Raw genomic sequence first — 24197 nt, 5'->3', positions numbered from 1 at the left:
TGATTTTGTGAAGGGACGGCCATGCCTCACTAACTTGATCGAGATTTTCAAGGAAGTGACAAAGACGATAGATGAGGGAAAGGCAGTGGATGTTGTGTACATGGACTGCATTAAAGCCTTTGACAAGGTACCTCATGGTAGACTGGTATGAAAGGTGAAGTCACACGGGATCAGAGGAGAGCTGGCGAGATGGATACAGAACCGGCTTGGCCGTAGAAGACAGAGGGTAGCAGTCGAGAGGTGCTTTTCTGAATGGAAGGCTGTGACTAGCGGTGTTCCACAGGGATCAGTTCTGGGACCTTTGTTTTTCATTGTATATATTAATGGTTTGGAGGAAAATGTAGCTGGTCTGATTAGTAAGTTCACAGATGACACAAAAATTGGTGGAGTTGCGGTAGTGAAGAGGATTGTCAGAGGATACAGCAAGATATAGACCAAGTTGGAGACTTGGGCGGAGAAATGGCAAAAGGAGTTTAATCTGGACAAGTGTAAGGTAATGCATTTTGGAAGATCCAATGCCTGTAGGAATTATACAGTAAATAGTAGAACCCTTAGGAGTATTGACAGGCAGAGAGATCTGGGTGTGCATGTCCACTGATCACTGAAAGTGGAAACGCAGGTGGATAAGGGAGTCAAGAAAGCACACGGCATGTTTGTCTTCATCGGTTGGGACATTGAGTATAAAAATTGGCAGGTCATGCTGCAGCTGTACAGAACCTTAGTTGGGCTTCATTTGAAATAGTGCTCAATCCTGGTCGCCACACTACCAGAAGGATCTGGATGCTTTGGAGAAGGTACAGAAGAGATTTACCAGGATGCTGCCTGGCCTGGAGGGTATTAGCTATGAGGAGAGGTTGGATCAACTTGGTTTGTTCTCACTGGAACGACAGAGGTTGAGGGGTGACCTGATAGAAGTTTATAAGATTATGAGTGACATGGACAGAGTGGATAGTCAGATGCCTTTACCTAGAGTAGAAAAGTCAAGTACTCGGGGACATAGGTTTAAGGTGAGTGGGGAAAAGTTTAGAGGAGATGTGCGAGGCAAGTTTTTACACAGAGGGTGGTGAATGTCTGGAACGCGCTGCCCGGGGTGGGAGCGGGTACGATAGCGGCATTTAAGGGGCATCTAAACGAATACATGAATAGGATGGGAATGGAAGGATATGGACTCTTAAGTGTATACGGTTTTAGTTTAGGCAGGCATCATGATCAGCGCAGGCTTGGAGGGCCGAAGGGCCTGTTCCTGTGCTGTATTCTTCTTTGTTCTTTGTAAACCATCATTAGCACATAGGCATCTGAACCAAACTGAAGTCATTAACCCTTTCAAATACAGAACCACAAACTTAAACTGTACTCTCTTTCTAACACCCACAAATACAAATATAGATTTCTTAAAATCACCTCTGTTTCCTTTCCTAAATATACAGTCTCCATTATCCAGTTTCTTCAACCAGTAGGCAGTTGCCATTATCCAGTTTCCCCAGCCATTACACGGTCTCTATTATCCAGCATCTCCAGCCATTAAGCTGTGTCCATGGAGTAAATGTTTGCCTTCACCACATGGGCAGTAATCTGGTGGAGCCACTGGTCTTTCTGTGCTGGAACCCAGCTGATCTGCATTCGATAGGTTTTATCGAAATGAAGCCTAAATAGTTTCTGTAGCCGGTGGTAAATTTGCTGCGCCAGATTGTCACCATGTAGCCAAGGCAAAAGGATGTGAATTTTAAAATGGAGACTTTACGGACCTGGGGCAAATATAAAGCAGCGAGTACGGGGAAGGGTGGTGAGTGTGTGGGACTTGTTAGAATACAGGCAGGAGAGTTTTGGATAAACTGGTTATTGCGGGTGGAAGCGAGGCACCAGAGAAAATCTCCACTGTCCTGGTTCAACATGTGGTTACTTTGGGTGGTCGTTTCCATTCAGTATACAGAAATTACAATTTAAATTGATCAGGTTGGACCTGTTGGAACAGCACATGGATTGCTGCTGCTTCTGCAGTGTAAGGGTTTGGTGTAAGGTTTTTATATTTGTGGAAAGCAAGGCAACATATTATCCTGCTGCTTCAGTGTTTTCTGCAGTAATGGGAAAACAGGAATCAGAGTGAACTGAGAGACATCCATTAACCTAAAATAAATCTTTCCGCTTATGCTCTTAGGAATTTGCTAATATTCTGCAGGCAAAGATATGACATGTACTGCATCAGAAGTACAGATCTAGGTATCTGTAATGTGATTCTAAAGCTCCCTGAATTACAGCTGACATGATATGCGACCACAGTGAAGGTTGATGCATTCGCAGAGTTGTTTTGTGTTGTGCAGAAGAAGTTGTGCCAAAAAAAATAGCCATGTTACAACGCAAGCAAAAGAAAAGAAGCGAATCTAGAAATGCCTCTTTCTCGGTCTTACGTGTTCAACAGAAATATGTAAACGGCCCTTCAAAGGTCTTCTAAATGGCAATTGTATTGTCATTGTTTGAACCAACTAATGTTCAGGAAGATGTAGAAATCTAATTGCTTATTCATTCAAGCACTATTTAGATGGCTATTCTCTATTAGGGATTATATTAGGCCAGTATTAGTTGTGATGAAATAATATACAAGGAGTAATATTGAAGAAGCCTTATTGCTGATACAAAGAGTTGGTGAAATAGTCCACATTGATCTGATGACACCCCACAGCCTCAAACCGGGGGCGGCACGGTGGCACAGTGGTTAGCACTGATGCCTCACAGCGCCACGGATCCGGGTTCAATTCCGGCCTCGGCTCGCTGTCTGTGCACGTTCTCCCTGTGTCTGTGTGGGTTTCCTCTGGGTGCTCTGGTTTCCTCCCACAGTCCAAAGATGTGCGGGTTAGGTTGATTGGCCATGCTAAATTGATCCTAGTGTCAGAGGGATTAGCAGGGGTGGATGTGTGGGGTTACGGGAATAGAACCTGGGTGAGATTGTGATCAGTATAAACTCATTGGGCCAAATGGCCTTCTTCTGTACTCTAGGGATTCTATGATCATCCTTTACTTTGTTAGGTTGTGAGAAGTTTTGCAAAATGATTGGTAAAAAGCCGCCGTTGTTGCTGGACTTGCAGATAGTGAGGAACATTGTCAGAGGCTACAGAAGGATATAGATAGGCTGGAAATTTGGGCAAAGAAATGGCAGATGGAGTTCAATCCAGATAAATGCGAAGTGATGCATTTTGGTAGAACTAACGTAGGGGGGAGCTATACGATAAATGGCAGAACCATAAAGGGTGTAGATACGCAGAGGGACCTGGGTGTGCAAGTCCACAGATCCTTGAAGGTGACGTCACAGGTGGAGAAGGTAGTGAATAAGGCATATGGCATGCTTGCCTTTATAGGACGGGGCATAGAGTATAAAAGTTGAGGTCTGATGTTGCAGTTGTATAGAACGTTGGTTCGGCCGTATTTGGAATACTGCGCCCAGTTCTGGTCGCCACACTACCAGAAGGACGTGGAGGCTTTAGAGAGAGTGCAGAGGAAGTTTACCAGGATGTTGCCTGGTATGGAAGGGCTTAGTTATGAGGAGAGATTGGGTAAACTGGTGTTGTTCTCGCTGGAAAGACGGAGGATGAGGGGTGACCGAATAGAGGTGTATAAAATTCTGAAAGGCATAGATAGGGTGAACGGTGGGAAGCTTTTTCCCAGGTCGGTGGTGACATTCACGAGGGGTCATAGGTTCAAGGTGAGGGGGGGGAGGTTTAACACGGATATCAGAAGGACGTATTTTATACAGAGGGTGGTGGGGGCCTGGAATGCGCTGCCGGGCAAAGTGGTGGAGGCGGACACTCTGGGAATGTTTAAGACTTATCTAGATAGCCACATGAATGGAGGGATACAAAAGAATGGTCTAGTTTGGACCAGGGAGCGGCGCGGGCTTGGAGGGCCGAAGGGCCTGTTCCTGTGCTGTATTGTTCTTTGTTGCAGCAGGTCCTCAGTTATAGAAAATCTCTCATGATCAGCTGGGGCATATTTATGTTTCATTACTGAGGATAATCTTGTAATTACAGAGTCATGATTGACTTCCATAAGGATTCTCATTAGGGAAATGTAAATGGTTATTTCACACATTACTTGTTATATTCTGTTCTGGAGGGAAGTGATTTATAAAACTTTGTCTCTCAGCATCCAACTTGTTTGTGTAAAATAATCAAGAAAATCTGTTGAGTATATATCTGATCTCAAGCGCTGTTCCCCACAATGGCACTGGGGAAGGCATCGAACGTTGATAGAATCGAACAGTACAGGAATGGCACACTTGCTCCAATTACTGTTTCACTAAATTGCAATCGATTACTCTCACAATGAGCTCTCCATGAACTAGTACCTGAACACTCTTTCCCCCATCTCAGACAAGCACATACTTGGACTTTGAAAAGTGATTATTCACCAAATGTCGTCGCTTGGGTATAAATCATACAATTCTATAGTGCAAAAGAAGGCCATTCGGTCCACCGAGTCCGCACTGACCACAATCCCACCCAGTCCCCACCCCCGCATCTACCCTACAAATCCCCCTGACACTAAGGGGCAATTTAGTGTAGCCAGTCAACCTAACCCGCACATCTTTGGAGTGTGGGAGGGAACCGAAGCACCCGGAGGAAACCCACGCAGACACGAGGAGAATGTGCAAATTCCACACAGTCATTCGAGGCCGGAATTGAACCTGGGTCCCTGGCGCTGTGAGGCAGCAGTGCTAACCACTGTGTCACCGTGCCGTCCCTTCTCACTTCCTCTGCATCATATCCCTGAGCCTGCAGACTATTTGCAACAATCCATGAGTGATTCTCTTGAACCAACTTTTTTGGAGGTTTTTTTACCACTGAATGCAGTTTAGACATCCTAATTACCTTCCCACACTGCATTTGGGTAAAACAACTGACCCCTACTTAGCCCCTCTGTCTGAACCACCCAGCTGAGATCAAGAACTTTTCAGGTTAGTGAAGCCTTCTGGGAGAACCAACATCCTACTAGCTGATCGCACAAACCCCAGTCACATGTATCAATGTGCTGTGTCTCAGTCTATCATGGTTCAATACTCATAATCAACTTTATTAGAAATGTAAGTTCTTTAAAATATTGATTTAAAGGTTGCTGTTCAAATTGGGATTGATTTCTCATGTCATTGTGACTCGAGGGATAGTCGAAGGTGAACCACAGATGCATTTGAAATTCCTCCTTCATCTCTGCGCTCAGTTCATCCCTGCGCTCAGTTCATCCCACAAATTCCAGGTGAATGGCGGCATTTTTGGTGAAACAATTCTCAGCAGCCTCTGTCTACTTCTCCACCAACTTGAGCCTTCATCACAAGTTTTACATAAATCTGCTGATATTAGCACTCAAATGACAATCTTATGCAGTGAGGATGGGCCAGGAAATGTAAATCTCACCAAATGCATGTCTGAGCTTTACATTAAGGCATATTGTTGCAATTAAATAAAAGTCAATTATTTCACAGTACGCCTTAGCAGAAATGCTTGAAGTTAATGCTCAAATGCAAAAGGATGAATTCTCAATTCATGAGCACAATGGCACAGTGGTTAGCACCACTGCCTCAGAGCTCCAGGGACCCGGGTTCAATTCCAGCCTCGGGTGACTGTGTGGAGTTTGCATGTTCTCCCCGTGTCTGCGTGGATTTCATCCTGGTGCTCTGGTTTCCCCCCTCAGTCCAAAGATATGCAGGTTAGGTGGATAAGCCGTGCTAAATTGCCCCTTAGTGTCCAAGGACGTAGAGGTTAGGAGGATTAGCAAAGTAAATATTTGGAGTTACAAGAATAGGGCCTGGTTAAAGATGCTCTGTCGGTCAAGTCGGTGCAGACTTGATGGGCCGAATGGCCTCCTCCTATAGGGTTCTATGGTTCTGTGTTCACTGATCTTGGAAAGCATGAAATAATAATTTGCAGCACAAGGATATTTTGGCTAATGTATGCGGCTGATATAACAGCAGCCTCAGTTTTGAATTTTAGTAATAGTTCAAGTATTGCAAAATTCAGGTTTTATACTGCTAGATAGAGTTTGGTTTGCTTCTGTTCAAATTATATACAGAAAAATTGCAATTATCTTTTGGCTAATTTAGTACAGTAGTATTTTCCACCTATCAAAGTGAACAAGAGAACATGCTAGATGACGGTGTGCCTGTTATTGTTAGTACGTTGTTCCCATTTACTGCAACGTGCAGTGTTATAAGTTTCAGATCATGAACAATGCTGCCCTGCTTATGGTGACACCTTTCACTTTGAATATTAATCATGTTGGGGCAGCTTGAATTGTGAGACACACGCCTGCACATTGAGCACGAACGCGTTCCACCAAAGGCTACAATTCTTGCAGAACTGGCCCCAGAGGTAGTGTGAAATTCTGGAACCTGAACGATAAACCACTTGATAGCAAAATGTCTGATGTTCACATGCTGTTTGCTGCAAAATTAGCATTTTATTTGTGTCGGGCAGTGCACATTGGTGCTAAAATAGTTGAATATGTTTCTGATAACAGAAGATAAGAAGCTATTTACATTGTTGATTAGCCCACTTCAAATATAATTGCACATGTGAATATAGCTTCATATCTATTCAAATACTGAGGTTTGAATACTAAATAATTCAAAGATCAGTATTGCAATAAATAATATTGATTGCCAATTTTTTGTAGATCGTACCGTTCTTTGCTTTAATTCATATGGCTGCACTTACACAGGAAATAATTGACCTTTACAAAGAAGAATAAACTGGATTGTGTTGTGGAAATGGATGCTGCTGTCTGATTTCAGCACAGAAGTTAAACTTTAAATAAAAGAAATAAATGAACATGTCACATTAATTTTTTCTTAAATTGCATTTTAATTCACTGTAAAATAGTTGAAGAAAAGCAGCACAATATAATTTATCATCTAAATGATTGCAGAATGTAAACCCAGGGAGCAAAGAATTAGAAGCAGGATTGGAAGACTAAAGCCGTCTTTAAAAGAAATACATTTTGAAACGCTAATGGGAACCAGTGTTAATTTAGTTTTTCTATTGCAGAGCACTCAAATTCAATTTCCATTGTTAGTGAACATGCTGAGATGATAACCAGGGAATGGGAGGACTATACTCCCATTCCAACTCTGGCATTAGGATTCTAATCCAGCCCAAACGCTTACGATAACTATTTTTTTCTCCAACAATACAGTCTGTATTGTTGGAGAGAAAAACCCAGTTCCTAATGGGTCATAATTCTTTTCCTCAGTTAGGTGTGCTGTATTGGTGTTGACCCAGTGATGAGGATTACAGGTTTGTAGTCATTCCCTTGTTATTTTGCTGCTTGATCCTGCCCCAGAGGGTGGGATCCTTTTGCAGCTATCTAACAGCAGTCAAAAGTTGAAACTGGTCAAGTATTCTTCATGGTTTAATTTAAAAAGTTTACTTGCAACTTTTCTCTCGACTCTTGAGAGTTTGCTAAACATGGCCAGATTATGGAGTGCCTGGGGCAGCTTGCTGTCTTATCATCACAATGCAGTCCCATCACTTTCTTTCTAAAAACACACACACTGAGTGCTACATTGCACGGAGCAGTATTTTATTACAAGAATACCAGCGACATCAGGCCTCCAGGAAGAAATTAGACATGAATGGGAAACAATTTCTTCAGGATGGTAGGCAGCATTTCTAGCTTGCCAGGAAACGGTACTATTTCTGCTACCCAGCAGACTAAAGCTTCAGACTGCTCTGTTTTTCTTTTAAAATTATTTGTTTACAAGTAGCTGGCATTAATTTATTGTTAGGATCCTGCATTGAGTTGTTTATCTATGCTGTCAATCACAAGGACCCCTTGCTGTGCCGAATACATTCACTGGCATTAAGAAGTGTTGGAGAGATCAGCTTGAGGCGGTACAGCTTGGTTGCATTGGTTGTAATTTACTCCACTCTGGTCAGATTCAACTCTGCCATGTGTTTGTGACCCTTTTGTCATAATTACTTAAGCCATTGGTTAATAATAACTAGCCAGGCAATAACATGCTGTAAATTATATTTAATGAGTCAGTTAAGATTCTGTATGTAACTCGAATGCAGGTCTGGCCATTAAGCAGATTTGTCCTTAACCCTGAGGCGTCCTGAGCAGCTGTACAACTATCCATCAATTATACACACACTATTGGATATAGCAAAAGTTTGCCATCAGGTTTAATGGAATGGGGCTGGAGAGGGACAGGTCTTCCTGGCCCTTTGGCTGTAACTTGCAATAGTGTGTGCCCATAGCACAATGGCAGTTTTGTAAGAATATATGTATATATATAATGTGTGTGTGTGTGTGTGTGTGTGTGTGTATATATATCCTGTAAGTAAATAAAAAGATATTGCTCTCTGATCATTAGGGGTGGGGGTTGTGTGCGTGTGTATACACTTGCATATGTTTACTGAGGACCACGCTGTTTAAACAAAAACAATTCATAAACTGTCACGTAGACAGGCAAAGACTAGTCAGGGATAGTCAGCATGGCTTTGGTAAGGGAAATCACAAATTTGCTTGAATTCTTTGTGGAAGTGACGGGGAGGATCGATGAGGGAAGTGCGGTGGATGTTGTCTATATGGATTTTAGCAAGGTGTTTGACAAGGTCCCACGTGGCAGATTGGTCAAAAAAGTAAAAGCCCACGGGATGCAGGGGAATGTGGCAAATTGCATCCAAAGTTATTTTAGTAACAGGAAACAAAGGGCAATGGTCGATGGCTATCCTTACAAATGGAAAGCTGTTTCAAGTATTGGAACCCCTGCTGTTTGTTTTATATATTAACAATTTGGACTTGAACATAGGGGAGGCACAACTGGGAAATTTGCAGACCACACAAAAACTGGCCATGTAGTAGCTAATGTAGAGGGTAGCTGTGAGCTCCAAAATGATATGGATAGGTTGGTGGAGTGGGCAGGAAAGTGGCAGATAGAGTTCGACTTGATAAGTGTGAGGTTAAGCATTTAGGGAGGTCAAACAGTGAAAGGAAATACACAATAAACAGGAATATACTCAGAGAGGTAGATGAAGTGAGAGATCTTGACATGCAAGTGCACAGGTCCCTAAAGGTTGCAGTACAGGTAGATAAGGTTGTAAAGAAGGCATGTGGAATACTCTCCTTCATTGGCAGAGATATAGAATATAAAAGTAGGGATATAATGATGGAACTGTATAAGACACTGGTGAGGTCACAACTGGAGTGTTGTGTACCATTCTTTTCACCACATTACAGGAAGGAAATAATTGCTCTGGAGAGAGTGCAGAGAAGATTTACTAGAATGTTGCCAGAGCTGGAGAATTGTAGCTTAGAGGAGATATTGGGGAGGTTGGGGTTGTTTTCCTTGAAACATAGAAGGCCGAGGGATGACAGGATTGAGGTATGCAAAACTGTGACGGGTAGAGAGAGAGTAGTCAGAAGGAACCGGTTTCCTTTGGCAGAGAGTTCAAAAACCAAGAGTCATAGATACAAGATAAGTGGCAGAAGGATTAGAGGGGACATGAGGAAAAACTTCTTTATGCAGAGGATGATGAATGTCTGGAATTCATTGCCTGAGTTGTTGTTGGAGGCAGAGACCCTACACCCTTTTAAAAAGTTCCTGGATTTGCACCTTAAGCTACAGGGCTATGGGCCGGGTGCAGGAAGGTGGGATTAGAAAGGACACCTTCGTGTCTCTGGGTCAGCATGGACAAGATGGGCCAAATGGCCCCATTCTGTGCTGTAAGTTTTTTATGGTTCTAAATGACGTAAACTGCTTCATAGGAGCATTCTAAAACAGAATATGGCATCAAGTTATCAACGTAAGAAGTCTCACAACACCAGGTTAAAGTCCAACAGGTTTATTTGGTAGCAAATACCATAAGCTTTCGGAGTGCTGCCCCTTCTGACGAAGGGGCAGCGCTCCGAAAGCTTATGGTATTTGCTACCAAATAAACCTGTTGGACTTTAACCTGGTGTTGTGAGACTTCTTACTGTGCTTACCCCAGTCCAACGCCGGCATCTCCACATCATCAAGTTATCAAAGCAGATATTAGATCAAATAACCAGAAGCTTGGTCACAGCAGAATGTTTTATAAGTGTTTTAAAAGAGAAGGCGAGGTAGGGAGGGAATTCCAGAGTCTAGGCCCCCAGGAGTGGAGGAAGTTCAATCTGGAATATTCAAGTGGCTAGAATTAGAGGAACACAGAGATCTCGGAGCCTCGTGAGGTTGGAGGGGATTCCGCAGGTAGGAAAGGGAAAAGGTCATGGAGGGATTTGAAAACAATTTTGAAATTGAGACACTGTTTGACCGGGAGCCCATATAAACAAAAAGGCACTGGGGTGATAGGGGAACTGAACTTGTAGCGAATTTTGGGTGGAGCTAAATTTCTGGAGGCTAGGATATGGGAAATCAGCTATACAGTGTATTGAAATAGTCAAATTCAGAGGGAAACGAAGGCATGGGATGAGGGTAACACACAATCATATCCAAATGTGTAAACATCAGGATGCCGTATCAACAGTTGGTCTTCCATCTTGATCGCGTCAGATCATTCTTCCTTTAGCCGACCTGATGGCAAAGTCATTCATATTTGGAATATTGTCCATATTTTGTGGAAGTCCAGTAAATGGCCTTCAGATTTTGCATGCAATATGCAACTGAATCTCTGAAGCATGCAATCTACACTGAAGTATTACATCACAGCAATGTAAATGTATAGGAATGGAATGAACTATATACAATTTGATGCAGCTACAGAGAAGTCACATCTAATGGTGCTAGCCTGTTCACTGGGGAAGCAGATAACATAGAATAAAGAATCAATCCTTTCCGCAGTCAGAAATAGACCCTGTTAAAAATACAGCACTGAAGATGACATAGGTGTTAAAAATGTAAATTTCCTGGTCACGAGTTAGGCCCTGGTGAGGGAAGATAACAGCTGAAGTGAGTAAATGTGGGAGATGAGTTAGGAACTGAAATATGGATCAGGTTTGTACAATCAGTGACTAACGTTAATTTACCAGCTTGGCAACACATTGAAATGCTAGGGATATTTTATTTCAATCTGTTATTTCTTTTATGTTGGTATCTGTTTTTGGTTAATATGTTTGCTTTATTTTGCCATTCAATTACATTTAATCCAGATCTCCTCTTTATTCTCTCTTTCCTGCCTTCTATTGACCTTTTCTTTCACAGCATTTCACACTTATTCAGATCCATGAGGTTTGCATTACACCCCGAGAGAGAGAGATTTAGGTTCAGCTTTTCTGTATCATCATTATTGCAGGCAGATGGTTCATTATTGTGGTGGATGTTTATTTAAATATAACAATTTTTGGTCCAAAGATGTGCGGGTTAGGTTGATTGGCCATGCTAAAATTGCCCCTTAGTGTCCTGAGATGCGTAGGTTAGAGGGATTAGTGGGTTAAATATGTAGGGATATGGGGGCAGGGCCTGGGTGGGATTGTGGTCGGTGCAAACTCGATGGGCCGAATGGCCTCTTTCTGTACTGTAGTGTTTCTATGATTCTATGATTCACCTGCTACAGAGTATTGGTAGTACAGGAGCAAGCCATTCAGTATGACTGGTCTACTGGGGCGGCACGCTGGCACAGTGGTTAGCACTGCTGCCTCACAGTGCCAGGGATCCGGGTTCAATTCCCGGCTTGGGTCTTTGTCTGTGCAGAGTCTGCACGTTCTCCCCGTGTCTGCATGGGTTTCCTCCGGGTGCTCCGGTTTCCTCCCACAGTACAAAGATGAGCGGGTTAGGTGGATTGGCCATGCTACATTGCCCCTTAGTGTCAGGGGGACTAGCTAGGGTAAATGCATGGGGACCGGCTTCAATCCCACCCAGGGATAGGGCCTGGATGGGATTGTAGGCGGTGCAGACTCGATGGACCGAATGGCCTCCTTCTGCACTGTAGGATTCTATGATGATTCTATGACACTGGTGTTTATGTTCCACAGTAAGAAGTTTAATAACACCAGGTTAAAGTCCAACAGGTTTATTTGGTAGCAAAAGCCACACAAGCTTTCGAGGCTCTGAGCCCCTTCTTCAGGTGAGTGGGAATTCTGTTCACAAACAGAACTTATAAGACACAGACTCAATTTACATGAATAATGGTTGGAATGCGAATACTTACAACTAATCCAGTCTTTAAGAAACAAAACAATGGGAGTGGAGAGAGCATCAAGACAGGCTAAAAAGATGTGTATTGTCTCCAGACAAGACAGCCAGTGAAACTCTGCAGGTCCACGCAACTGTGGGAGTTACAAATAGTGTGACATAAATTCTGATTCTAGGATCGCATGATAAAGACTCAGGAGGAAAAAAGCAGAAATATTTATGTGAAATAGTGTGACATAAACCCAATATCCCGGTTGAGGCCGTCCTTGTGTGTGCGGAACCTGGCTATCAGTTTCTGCTCCGCGACTCTGCGCTGTCGTGTGTCGCGAAGGCCGCCTTGGAGAACGCTTACCCGAATATCAGAGGCCGAATGCCCGTGACCGCTGAAGTGCTCCCCAACAGGAAGAGAACAGTCTTGCCTGGTGATTGTCGAGCGGTGTTCATTCATCCGTTGTCGCAGCGTCTGCATGGTCTCCCCAATGTACCATGCCTCGGGACATCCTTTCTTGCAGCGTATCAGGTAGACAACGTTGGCCGAGTTGCAAGAGTATGTACCGTGTACCTGGTGGATGGTGTTCTCACGTGAGATGATGGCATCTGTGTCGATTTATGTTCCACACAAGCTTTCCCCAAACTGACTTCATCTAACGCTCTCCGTATAATCTAAAGTTTAAGCTTATTTATTCGTGTCACAAGTAGGCTAACATTAACACTGTAATGAAGTTATTGTTAAAATCCCCCAGTCGCCTCACTCTGGCGCCTGCTCGGATACACTGAGGGAGAACTTAGCACGGCCAATGCACCTAGCCAGCTTGTCTTTTGGACTGTGGGAGGAAACTGGAGCACCTGGAGGAAACGCACGCAGACAAGGGGAAAATCTGCAAACTCTGCACAGATAGTGACCCAAGCTGGGAATCGAACTCTGGTTCCTGGTGGTGGGAGGCAGCAGTGCTAATCACTGTGCCACTAATTTTCTATTCTTTTCTACTTAAGTTGCTTTCCTAAAATGCTGATTACATCAACAACTCCACATTCTAATCACTCTGGAGTAAAGAAATTTCTCTGGAATTCCCTATTGGATTTATTACTGACTATTTTCTGGTTATGACTTGTACTTTGGATTCCTGCAAAGCATAAAGATCATCTCTACATTTATCCGATTGAATTCTCTCAGAATTTCTATGTCTTTATCCGGTCACTCTTCAGCTTTTCTCCTGCAGAAGGGAGTTCCAGCTTGTTGGGTATATTTATATGATAGGGCTGATGAACATAGTAGGGAGACGGCAGCACCTCTCGAGCCTCAGTCTGGTTGGGTTGTTAAGAGAGCCATTTTCACTAAAAGCACTGAGAGTCGTTCATTCTGCTGAGGGACTAACTGGGCCTCTGTCGAATCCAACCCAGCTCCCCAGAAGCTCCCCATTGGAAATCAATGCATTACCATTGTCCTTTCATATTTGGGTATATTGGCAGTAATGTTGAACTCTTGTCAGCTACTTGCATCAATCTGCATTTTTGTTCACCACACATATCCTAATGGCCTGTTGTTTTCCTTCATAACCAGACTGATGAGCTACTTGGGGAGATCCAAGGACTGCAAGAAGAAATGAAAAAAAAGGATCAGATGATTGAACAATTGCAACAACAGCTGGTGAGTCTGACCTCCAGCTGAATGCAGCACCAATATCCAACCATGTATTGTTGTCAGAGATGGTGCACTTCCATTTCTGGTGAAGGGAGAAAGGTTGTGTCTTCTTGCTTACACTGGGAAAGCCATGCTCACTCAACTCCTATTGGTATTGTGGTGTTTGACATGTTCCAAGCACTAGTCGAGTGAGATTGGAATATCAATTGGAATTTGATATCTTTCTTTCCACTGTGACCATCCTCACCAAGTACAGCATTGCCATGTCAAAATTAATTGCCCTTCAGAAATGTTGCCCCATGCTCACCATTGGTTTCCACATCATCATTTTGTTGGGGGTAGGGAGGGGTGAAGCCAGCCCAAGTTCATAGAATCATAGAATCCCTCCAGTGCAGAAGGAGGCCATTCGGCCCATCGAGTCTGCACCGACCACAATCGCACCCAGGCCCTACCCCCACATATTTACCCGCTAATCCCTCTAACCTACGCATTTTAGGATTCTAAGGGGCAATTTTTAACCTGGCCAATCAACCTAACCCGCACATCTTTGGACTGTGGGAGGAAACCGGAGCACCCGGAGGAAACCCACGCAGACACGAGGAGAACGTGCAAACTCCACACAGGCAGTGACCCGAGCCGGGAATCGAACCCCGGACCCTGGAACTGTGAAGCAGCAGTGCTAACCACTGCGCTGCCGTGCCGCCCTAAGTTGGTTTTGGATACTGTGTTAACGGCAGAGACGGAGGCTGAATAACAATGAAGCAGATGAATTGAACAGGAGAGAAGGCCTACTCTCAGAAAAAGTTGCAAAATATAATCCTCTGTGCTACAAGGGAGCACCTGAGGTCAAACTCAGCTCTTATGATGATATCAAGGAGGAACATGGAATGGCACCGTTGGGAAAAAAACATCAGGAAACTGTCACGTCAGAGGAGCTACTTAACCTGACCCCAGGAAGCTCTGCTGACAGCTCAAATAAACCTCTGCTCCTTCCTAAAATATCTAAAAGAATTCTTTTAAATCTTTTTTTTCCTCTCTTAAATTGGGATTTATGAAACAATGTTTCCTGGGAAAATATATCACCTTCTGTGGAAAATAGCAAGAGAGTATGAGTTTACTAAACTGTCAAAAATTCCAAACAAATGCTGGAAATGTGAGAGCCTGGATCACGTGCCCAGGTTTCTCTATTGCGGCACAAAACAAGACAATTTGATCAGATCTTCATACGGGTGATGTAACTGTCTACTACATCAATGGAAGACGAAGGGTAGACAGATGTGTTATATTTCTGAAATTGCTATTCTTTCCTCAAGGAATATCTCCTTGGTGTGGATAGAGTTGTAAAGATTTAATAAACCACTTAAGTCGGACAGCTCCACCCTCACCTTTGAGTTGAGTTCTGTGAAATCAGCCTGGACAAAATTTGAATTGAAGAGAAGGTAGGAACAGAGATTTGAGAAATACAATATGAAAAGCTTCATTTATTGTTGAGCATGAAAGAGAGCTTTTAAACAGACTGCAGAGAAAGAAAGGGTTCCAGCTTTCATCATTTATCCCAGGGTTTGACTCAAGAAGTCAGATCTAGGAAGTGCCTCAAAAAAGCTTGTAAATTTTCAGTTAATCTCTTATTAAAGTCACTGGAGCTGAAATAGTTTTAAGTGTTGATCAGAGTTACCGAAAAGATGACGGCGGTCGCATATATCACAAAGACAACCCCTCCACACGAAACAGGACTTAAAAATGCATATTTCTAAAATATACCGATCACTAGAAGTTGAGTCACAGGTTAACAAAGCCATTGGGAATAAAAATTAAACCAGTTTCATTTCTAGAGGAATAGAATAGAAAAGTAGGAAAGTATGGCTAAATCTATATTGAATCTTGGTTGGACCACACTTTTATAACGTTAGAATTGCCAGTTCTCCCCTAAGGTAGGTACACTGCTTTATCCCTATCCCATCTCCCAGGGAAAGCTAAATGATGAGGTGATTTCATTTTGATAGGGACAGAAGGGGACTGATTATTTTAAACCTAATCATTTGTGACTGTCAGAGAAAATGCAGGTTCATTAATATCCTTGTGTAGTACTAGCACTTCTGATCCTCTGGGGGATGTTGATTTAGAATCATATAAACTTTATAATGCAGAAGGAGGCCATTTGGCCCATCGAGCCTGCACCGTCTCTTACCCCGGTTTACCCAATAACCTCACATACTTACCCCGCTAATCCCTCTAATTTATATATCTTGAGATACTAAGGGCCAATTTAGAATGGCTAATCCACCTAACCCACACACCTTTGGAGTGTGGGAACACCCAGAGAAACCCACGCAGACACAGGGACAATGATCAAACTCCATACAGAAAAACACCCAAGGCCGGAATCGAACCCTGGTCCCTGGCGCTGTGAGGCAGCAGTGCCTAAATTGTTCAAATCTGTCACGTAGTACTGTGTGTTTAAAATATTATCTGTTCTTTCCCTGTGGGTTGAGTAGGAATGCAACCCGGAAACATCAAAGTGGGAGGTGAATGGTAGGAAAAGTGAAAGGTCTGGGTTCGAATGAAAATGGAAATCATCTGTCGAGAGGTGCAACACCTGCCAACTCTGGGCCTTGGGTTGCAGTGCAGCCTATCCAAACTAATGAAGCCATTTATCCTCTGATATAGGACTGGGTGGTGCTGTGACAGAGGATTGTTAACTCCATTGGCATGGATAGATACACGACACAGAGACAGAATGACAGTCTCCTTTCACTGCTGGGTGTCAGAAATAGAAAATCGAAGCAGTTTAGGTTTCAAAGGGCTTTTGTTAATAGATGGGTTACGTAGAACAAAGTTACTCTTGTATTTGGTGTTAATTGGGACTTCAATGAAATTCTGAGATGCTATCAATCCATCTTTTTATTCAAGTCTTTATTGATCACTTTGACATTAGGTCCAATCCACTTAGAATTCACTATTAGAGTGAAACCATCATTGATTTAAAGGAAGAACACTTTGTCTCCTCGCTGTTTAAAAAGCATCAAGCTCAGGCTTAAGCTTGACTCAGTAGTTATGAAGTGTGACTGTGCTGAAGATAATAGTTGTCTCCTGCTGTTGGGAAAATGGATGGAGAAATGACTGTGAGGTGCATTGATTTGTTGAAAACTATTTTAAGCTCTTGTCTTCACAGTTCTGCAGTACAGGGCGGATTTAACTCGAGGCTGCATTTTTGATTTTCAATGATGAATTGTATCTTTCTGCATCTTTTCCAAATTTAAAAGTTTAAAAGGTTAGTGTACTGATTTAGCCAGCAATTGACTCACCAAGATGCTAGTCCATCCCTCACCTGCCTATCAACAAGAATTTGTATTAGTTTGAACTTTGCGTATAAAAGCATAATTGTATTTTTTCCATATACAAATCCAAAGCAATCTTTGTGTGCCAGCAGGAAGCCATTCTGTTCCTAAGCCAGACGAGAAGCTCATCCAGAAATTTGTAGAAACATTTTGGAATTAATTTGAGGGTGGCATATGCTCAGAATTTATTTGTATTCTTTATATCTTGCTCCACATTTTCTTGGCCAGCTGAGGTACAGTTCGGCACCTACTGCAAGGATGGGATTGAGACCAATTTCCCTGCACCTGCAGGCTTTCTGAAGTCAGATAGAGATAAATAATGCACATCCCCTTGCTGCGGGCACCAAGTGCTGTCTGATTCAACCAGTATTTATTTCCATACTAAGTGAAGCATTTCACTGTTGTGTATTCAATTAAAAGATTGTATCAGAAAAAATAATGGCTGCAAAAGACTAATTTGGCCAGTCCCTTCTCCTGTTGGTAATTTTAGTTAGAGTGGCTGGGTAACCATTGAAATTCATTTTAGAAATTGAGAGTAGGCTCTACATTGAAACTGGTAAATAATTGCCTATTAGGTACAATAAATCTTTTTGGTGGATCAGTCACACCTCCTCACCACGTTCCCTCGCTCCTTTTACTCTCCAGAAATGCATCTGATTACCTTACACCCGCTTATGCCATCTGCTCCAAACATTCCACAAACCTATTACCCTGGGACATTCAATTTTCTGTGATTTCCCTTCTGTTACTGTACATTGAAGCATTATTCCATTCAGAACAATCATAACATCATTACAAAGACTAGTTTCATGGTAACTTTTAGAATCTGCAGTCACTGCAGATCCCATTGTGTGTGCTAATTAACAGTGAGGAAATGCAGTGGTGATTCATACAATGGATAATTCTGTCTCTGGTTTGCTGTGCTAAAGTTTACAAGAAAAAACAGCAGTAACTTCAATTTATGTAATGCCTTCGACATCCCAAAATGCCTTAGAAGAGCATTGTCAAACATGAGATGAGGGGTTTGTCGTATGAAGAGAGATTGAACAGTTTAGGCCTATACTCTCTGGAATTTAGAAGAATGAGGGGAGATCAAATTGAGGTATACAAGATGATAAAAGGTATGGATAAAGTAGACGTGGAATGGATCTTCCTCTTGAGGGGCATTGTAGGATGAGAGGTCATAGTCTTTGGATAAGGGATAGCAAATTTAAAACAGAGTTGAGGAGAAACTACTTCTCACAAAGGGTTGTGAATCTGTGGAATTCGCTACCCCAAAGTGCGGTGGATGCTGGGACAGTGAGTAAATTCAAGGAGGAGTTAGACAGATTTTTAATTGGTAATGGCTTGAAGGGTTATGGGGAGAAGGCAGGAAAATGAGGATGAGGAGCATATCAGCCATGATCAAATGGGAATGGGCGGGAACAACATAGGAACTGAATATGATTTTCCCTGAATTCTCACATGATCGAATGGCAGAACAGACTCTAATTGGTCGAATGGCCTAATTCTGCTCTTATATCTTATGACACCAAGTGGTCGCATGATAAGTTTGGTCAAACTGGTCAGCTTTAAGAAGCATCTTGGAAGAGGAGAAAGATGAAGAGACGTTTAGGGAGGGAATTCGGAGCTTAGGGTCCTAGCAGTTGAAGGCACGACTGCTGATGGTGAGTGATTAAAATCAGGGATGCTCAAGAAGGCAGAATTGGATGAGCACTGACATCTGGAAGAAGGGGCACCACAGGGTTAAAGGTTAGGGAGGGAATGATGCCATGGAGGGATTTGAAAATGAGGATTATTTAAGAATCATTCCTTCACTGGGACTCAGTGAAAATCAGTGATCACAGTGCAGATGGGTGACTGGGACTGGTATGGATTAGGACACAGCAACAGAATTTTGAATGAGGGTAGAGCTAGAAAGCTTGGGCAGGAGCATGTTGGAATGGCCAAGTCTGGAGTTAACAAAGACACGAGAGAGGGTTTCAGCAGATGAACTGAGGGAAGCGTGGAGGCAGGCTCAGGAGATGTAAATAGGCAGTTCTTGGTAACATGTAACACCCAAGATTACAAAGAGTCTGGTTCATGGTCCGACCCTTGTCCACTCTGATTCTGGTGGTGGGCGGGTGGTAAAATTCCGGCCATAATCTCAAAATTATGAACTTGAATAATATTTGGTGGCACAGTGGTTAACACTGCTGCGTCACTTCTCAAAGAACGAAGAACAGTACAGCACAGGAACACCAAGCCTGTGCCAACACAAATGCCTCTCTAATGTTTTCTTGCCTCTACATGGTTCATATCCCTCTATTCCCTGCTCATTCATGTATCCATCTTCAACCTCTCTTTACAACAATCTGAGGTCCCTATCTGCTTTAAGAAGATGACCATCATCCCGGTACCCAAGAAAAACCAAGCAGTGTGCCTTAATGACTTTCAGCCGGTGGCTCTGACATCCATCATTATGAAGTGCTTCGAAAGGCTAGTAATGGCACGAATCAATTCCAGCCCCCCAGACTACCTGGATCCACTATAGTTTGCCTATCGCCGCAACAGGTCCACAGCAAATGCCATCTCCCTGGCCCTGCACTCAATCCTGGAACACCTAGATAACAAAGACACTTGTGTCAGACTCCCTTTTATTGACTACAGCTCAGCCTTCAACACCATTATTCCCACAAAACTCATCTCCAAACTCCGTGGCCTGGGCCTCGGCTTCTCTCTCTGCGACTGGATCCTGAACTTCCTAACTCATAGACCACAATCAGTATGGATAGGCAACAACACCTCCTCCACAATCATCCTCAACACTGGTGCCCCACAAGGCTGTGTTCTCAGCCCCCTACGATATTCCTTATACACCAATGACTGTGTGGCCAAATTCCCCTCCAATTCGATTTTCAAGTTTGCTGATGGCATCACCATAGTGGGTCGGATCTCAAACAATGACGAGACAGAGTACAGGAATGAGATAGAGAATCTGGTGAACTGGTGCGGCAACAATAATCTCTCTATCAATGTCAACAAAACGAAGGAGATTGTCATCAGCTTCAGGAAGCATAAAGGAGAACATGCCCCTGTCTACATCAATGGGGAAGAAGTAGAAAGAGTCGAGAGATTCAAGTTTTTAGGTGTCCAGATCACCAACAACATGTCCTGGTCCCCCCATGCCGACACTATAGTTAAGAAAGCCCACCAATGCCTCTACTTTCTCAGAAGACTAAGAAAATTTGGCATGTCAGCTACGACTCTCACCAACTTTTACAGATGCACCATAGAAAGTATTCTTTCTGGTTGTATCAAAGCTTGGTATGGCTTCTGCTCTGCCCAAGACTGCAAGAAACTACAAAAGGTCGTGAATGTAGCCCAATCCATCATGCAAACCAGCCTCCCATACATTGACTCTGTCTACACTTCCCGCTGTCTCGGCAAAGCAGCCAGCATAATCAAGGACCCCACGCACCCCGGACATTCTCTCTTCCACCTTCTTCCCTCAGGAAAAAGATACAAAAATCTGAGGTCACGTACCAACCGACTCAAGAACAGCTTCTTCCCTGCTGCCGTCAGACTTTTGAATGGACCTACTTCGCATTAAGTTGATCTTTCTCTACACCCTAGCTATGACTAACACTACATTCTGCACTCTCTCGTTTCCTTCTCTATGAACGGTATGCTTTGTCTGTATAGCGCACAAGAAACAATACTTTTCACTGTATGCTAATACATGTGACAATAAATCAAATCAAATCTATCCAGATGTCTCTTGAACATTGTTATAGAATCTGCTTCCATCGCCTCCTCCGGCAGCACATTCCAGGCATTCACCACCCTCTGTGTGGTAAAACCTGCCCCTTACATCTCTTTTAAACTCCCACCCCCCCTCCCTCACTTTCAACCTATGCCCCCGAATAATTGACCCTTCGACCCTGGGAAAAAGACTCTGACTATCCACTCTGTCCAAGCCTGTCATAATCTTGTAAACCTCTATCAGGTCCCTCCCCCTCATCCTCCGACGCTCCAATGAAAACAATCCAAGTTTGCTCAACCTTTCTTCATAGTTCATATCCCCCAAACCAGGCAACATCCTGGTAAATCTCTTCTGCACCCTTTCCAATGCATCAACATCCTTCTGGTAGTGTGGCGACCAGAATTGTACACAATACTCCAAATGCGACCTAACCAAAGTCTTATAAAGCTGCAACATGATTTTTCAATTCCTATACTCAACCCCCCGACCAATGAAGGCCAGCATGCCATCTGTTTTTTGACCACCTTGTCCACTTGAGTTGTCACTTTCAGATAACTGTGGATCTACATGCCTAGATCCCTCTGTATGCTAATATTTCTAAGGGCTCCACCATTTACTGTATACTTTCCTTCGCATCATCTCACATTTGTCCGGGTTAACTTCCATCTGCCATTTTTCGGCCCAGGTCTCCAGCCGTTTCTCCAGGGACCCAGGTTCAAATCCAGCCTTGGGTGTCTGTGTGGAGTTTGCACATTCTCCCTGTGTCTGCTTGAGTTTCCTCTGAGTGTACTGGTTTCCTCCCACACTCCAAAGATGTGCAGGTTAGGGGGATTGGCCATGCTAAATTGCCCTTAATGTCCCAAGATGATCAGATTCGGTAGATTGGCTATGGTAAATGTGTGGGGTTGCGGGGATAGAGAGTCGATACACACTTGATGGGCCGATTGGCCTCTTCTGCATTGAGGGGATTATATGATTAAGTATCTGATCCTGTTGTAATGTGTATCATCGCCTTCAGTTTAAAATATGTGCTCCTACTTTTCAGATCAGTACAAGTTCTAAAAAGGTCAGATTTTGGTAACTTTTGCCTGTAATTTCTTTATAATTTTAAAAGAATAAGTTTTATTTAACATGTGAATTACACATTTATGTGAAAAGTCTGATTATTTGATGCTCTGTTCAATAATTGAGATTTATTCTCTCTCTCTCTCCCCCTCACTGTTGATATAGTCACGATTTGTCTGGCTTCAGAAACAATTAGGGTAGCCATGGCCAAATTTTGAAATGCCACGCTAGTGACTGTCAGAACATCAAAACATTAGAGGCATCAAACACACATTAGAATATCTATAAAGAGCAACTCCTCCACTACAAGAAACAGCAATACACCATTTCTAAACCCCTCAGTTTGGGAAGTACCATGAGTGTTCTCAGTTAGACTCTGAACACTTGAGCGATGATCACTTGAATATAAACAAAAAGCAAAAAAAAAAAATCAGCATAGACTGAAAAATCTGAAACAAAAATGGAAATTCAGAACTCAGCTGGCAGGTTAGTTAGCGTTGTGTGAAGGAGAGAAAAATTAATGGTTTAGGATCCAGACCAAAACATTAACCCCTCTCTTTCCACAGATGCTAACTGACCTGCTGAGTATTTCCAACATTACTTTTGAAAATGTTTATTTGCACTCCTCAGTCTAGTACTGCGTCAAGCTGTTGCACAGATTATGTTGATTATGGAGAAAGGCATTGGTAAATAAAACTGAAAAATATCTGTCTGTGTCACAGTGCAGACCATTTTCAATGAAAATGCACATTTTAAACATATTTGGAATGTAATGGGAACTGCAAATTGTTGTTAATATCATTAAAACAGAACAGTTTGACTCAAAGGTAAGATCTCTAGCAGTAACCTGTCAAAGTAAAGCGCCTGCCCTTTGTATGCATTGCTTTCAGATCCTTTACTGAATAAGATTTGCTCTTTGGTTGGGTCCTGTATCCATGTGATGCAACAGCAAATAAATGACCAAGATCTGAAGTAAGGAGAGATTATACCAGAGCCGTGACTGAACCAAGCTGACCTTTTCTCTCATTGGAAAGCAATTTCCTTGTGCTATTGACAATAATAATAGTGAAATGCCAGAGCACAATACTCCAAACCACACAGAATGGTCTGTAAGCTCAAGGTGCTTTGATTTTCTGCAAAAAAATAAAATCCAACTTTCCAGCGTCACACTTCTCTCTCCCCCCCTCCTCCCCGCCCCAACCCCGCCATTAATTTCTTCACACAAGCTGCGCTCAACGGGGTGTCCGTTGTAAGTTTTGGATTTCCTTTACAATTCCAGTTTTATCCAACTTGAACGTTGCTGATGCCATTGAAGACCTGTGCACTGGACTAACTGCCCGTTTTATGGGGCAGACGCAGACCTAATGAGTCCAGTGACAATACACACGGAGAACCTGGTTCTCTGCTAAAGCCAAAACAGCTTTGATCAGGTGCTTTACATTTCCAAGTGAAACCTGCATCAAAACTGTGCCTTTACCGTAGCTGCACTCAAGTAGCATAAATACAAATGAGATCTATAGACTTTCAAAGCACAGGAGGAGATAATTTGGGCCTGTGTGTCTGAAGAAGTTTTTTTGCAAAAGGAGAAACTGTTGTGTTACCCTTTTACAAAGGATGAGAAGTGAGAACTCAGTGAAAGATCCGAGAATGGATGAGAAAACAACAGTGCAAAATCACCTGCAAGTCCGAACCAGTCCAATTGTATCACTTAGTTTTTAAAAAAATAATGGGACATGGGTTTCACTGGCTGGCCATCATTTATTGCCAATCCCTTGTTGCCCTTGGAGGGCAGTTGAGAGTCAATCGCTTAGTTGATGGAATGAGCAGTAAAGTGATGAATAAATATAGAAATGCCAGGTTTTTTTCCCACATTTTTTCTCTACCTCTCCGAGAGAGGCAGACCAGCAGCAGGTGGAATCATAGGGGCACGATTCCTTTTCGATATGTTTGACAGCAGAATGTTTCCTCACATGGCTTTCACTCACTTCACTGTAACTAAAGAGCAGCTGCTGGTAAAGTTACCGTCCTTCTTGCTGGCTTTTGTCTTCATTCCGCAAAATCCATCTCGTTCAATAAAACAATTTTATATTTATTTCCCACAAATTGATTTTGTCCAGGTGCGGGAGTATTTTCTGTTTTCAGACACCCAGAGCCAAACTCTAGCACATCTACCTCTGGTTAGATAACACGTGCTTTTCCATATCAGATACTTTATATCTGCAATATCTAGGAGTTATGCGGATGTGCATTTCTTAACGTATCAACAGAACGTTTTCTCTGAGAAAGTTGGCAATTTAGTGGAAGTTAATG

General features: G+C 42.9%; 1 protein-coding gene across 1 annotated transcript in view; it reads left to right on the top strand.

The window, feature by feature from the left end:
* LOC144480179 (serine-rich coiled-coil domain-containing protein 2-like) overlaps positions 1–24197 on the top strand; it is a 612858-nt gene that overhangs the window by 473888 nt on the left and 114773 nt on the right. Inside the window, exon 8 of the mRNA XM_078199331.1 lies at positions 13659–13745. Coding sequence (XP_078055457.1) covers positions 13659–13745 — 87 coding nt within the window. The remainder of the gene's footprint in view (positions 1–13658; positions 13746–24197) is intronic.

This window comes from Mustelus asterias, chromosome 28, assembly GCF_964213995.1.
Source record: "Mustelus asterias chromosome 28, sMusAst1.hap1.1, whole genome shotgun sequence".
Taxonomy (NCBI): domain Eukaryota; kingdom Metazoa; phylum Chordata; class Chondrichthyes; order Carcharhiniformes; family Triakidae; genus Mustelus; species Mustelus asterias.
The sequence above is the reverse complement of the archived record's forward strand: the minus strand, read 5'-3'. Positions and strand labels throughout refer to the sequence as shown.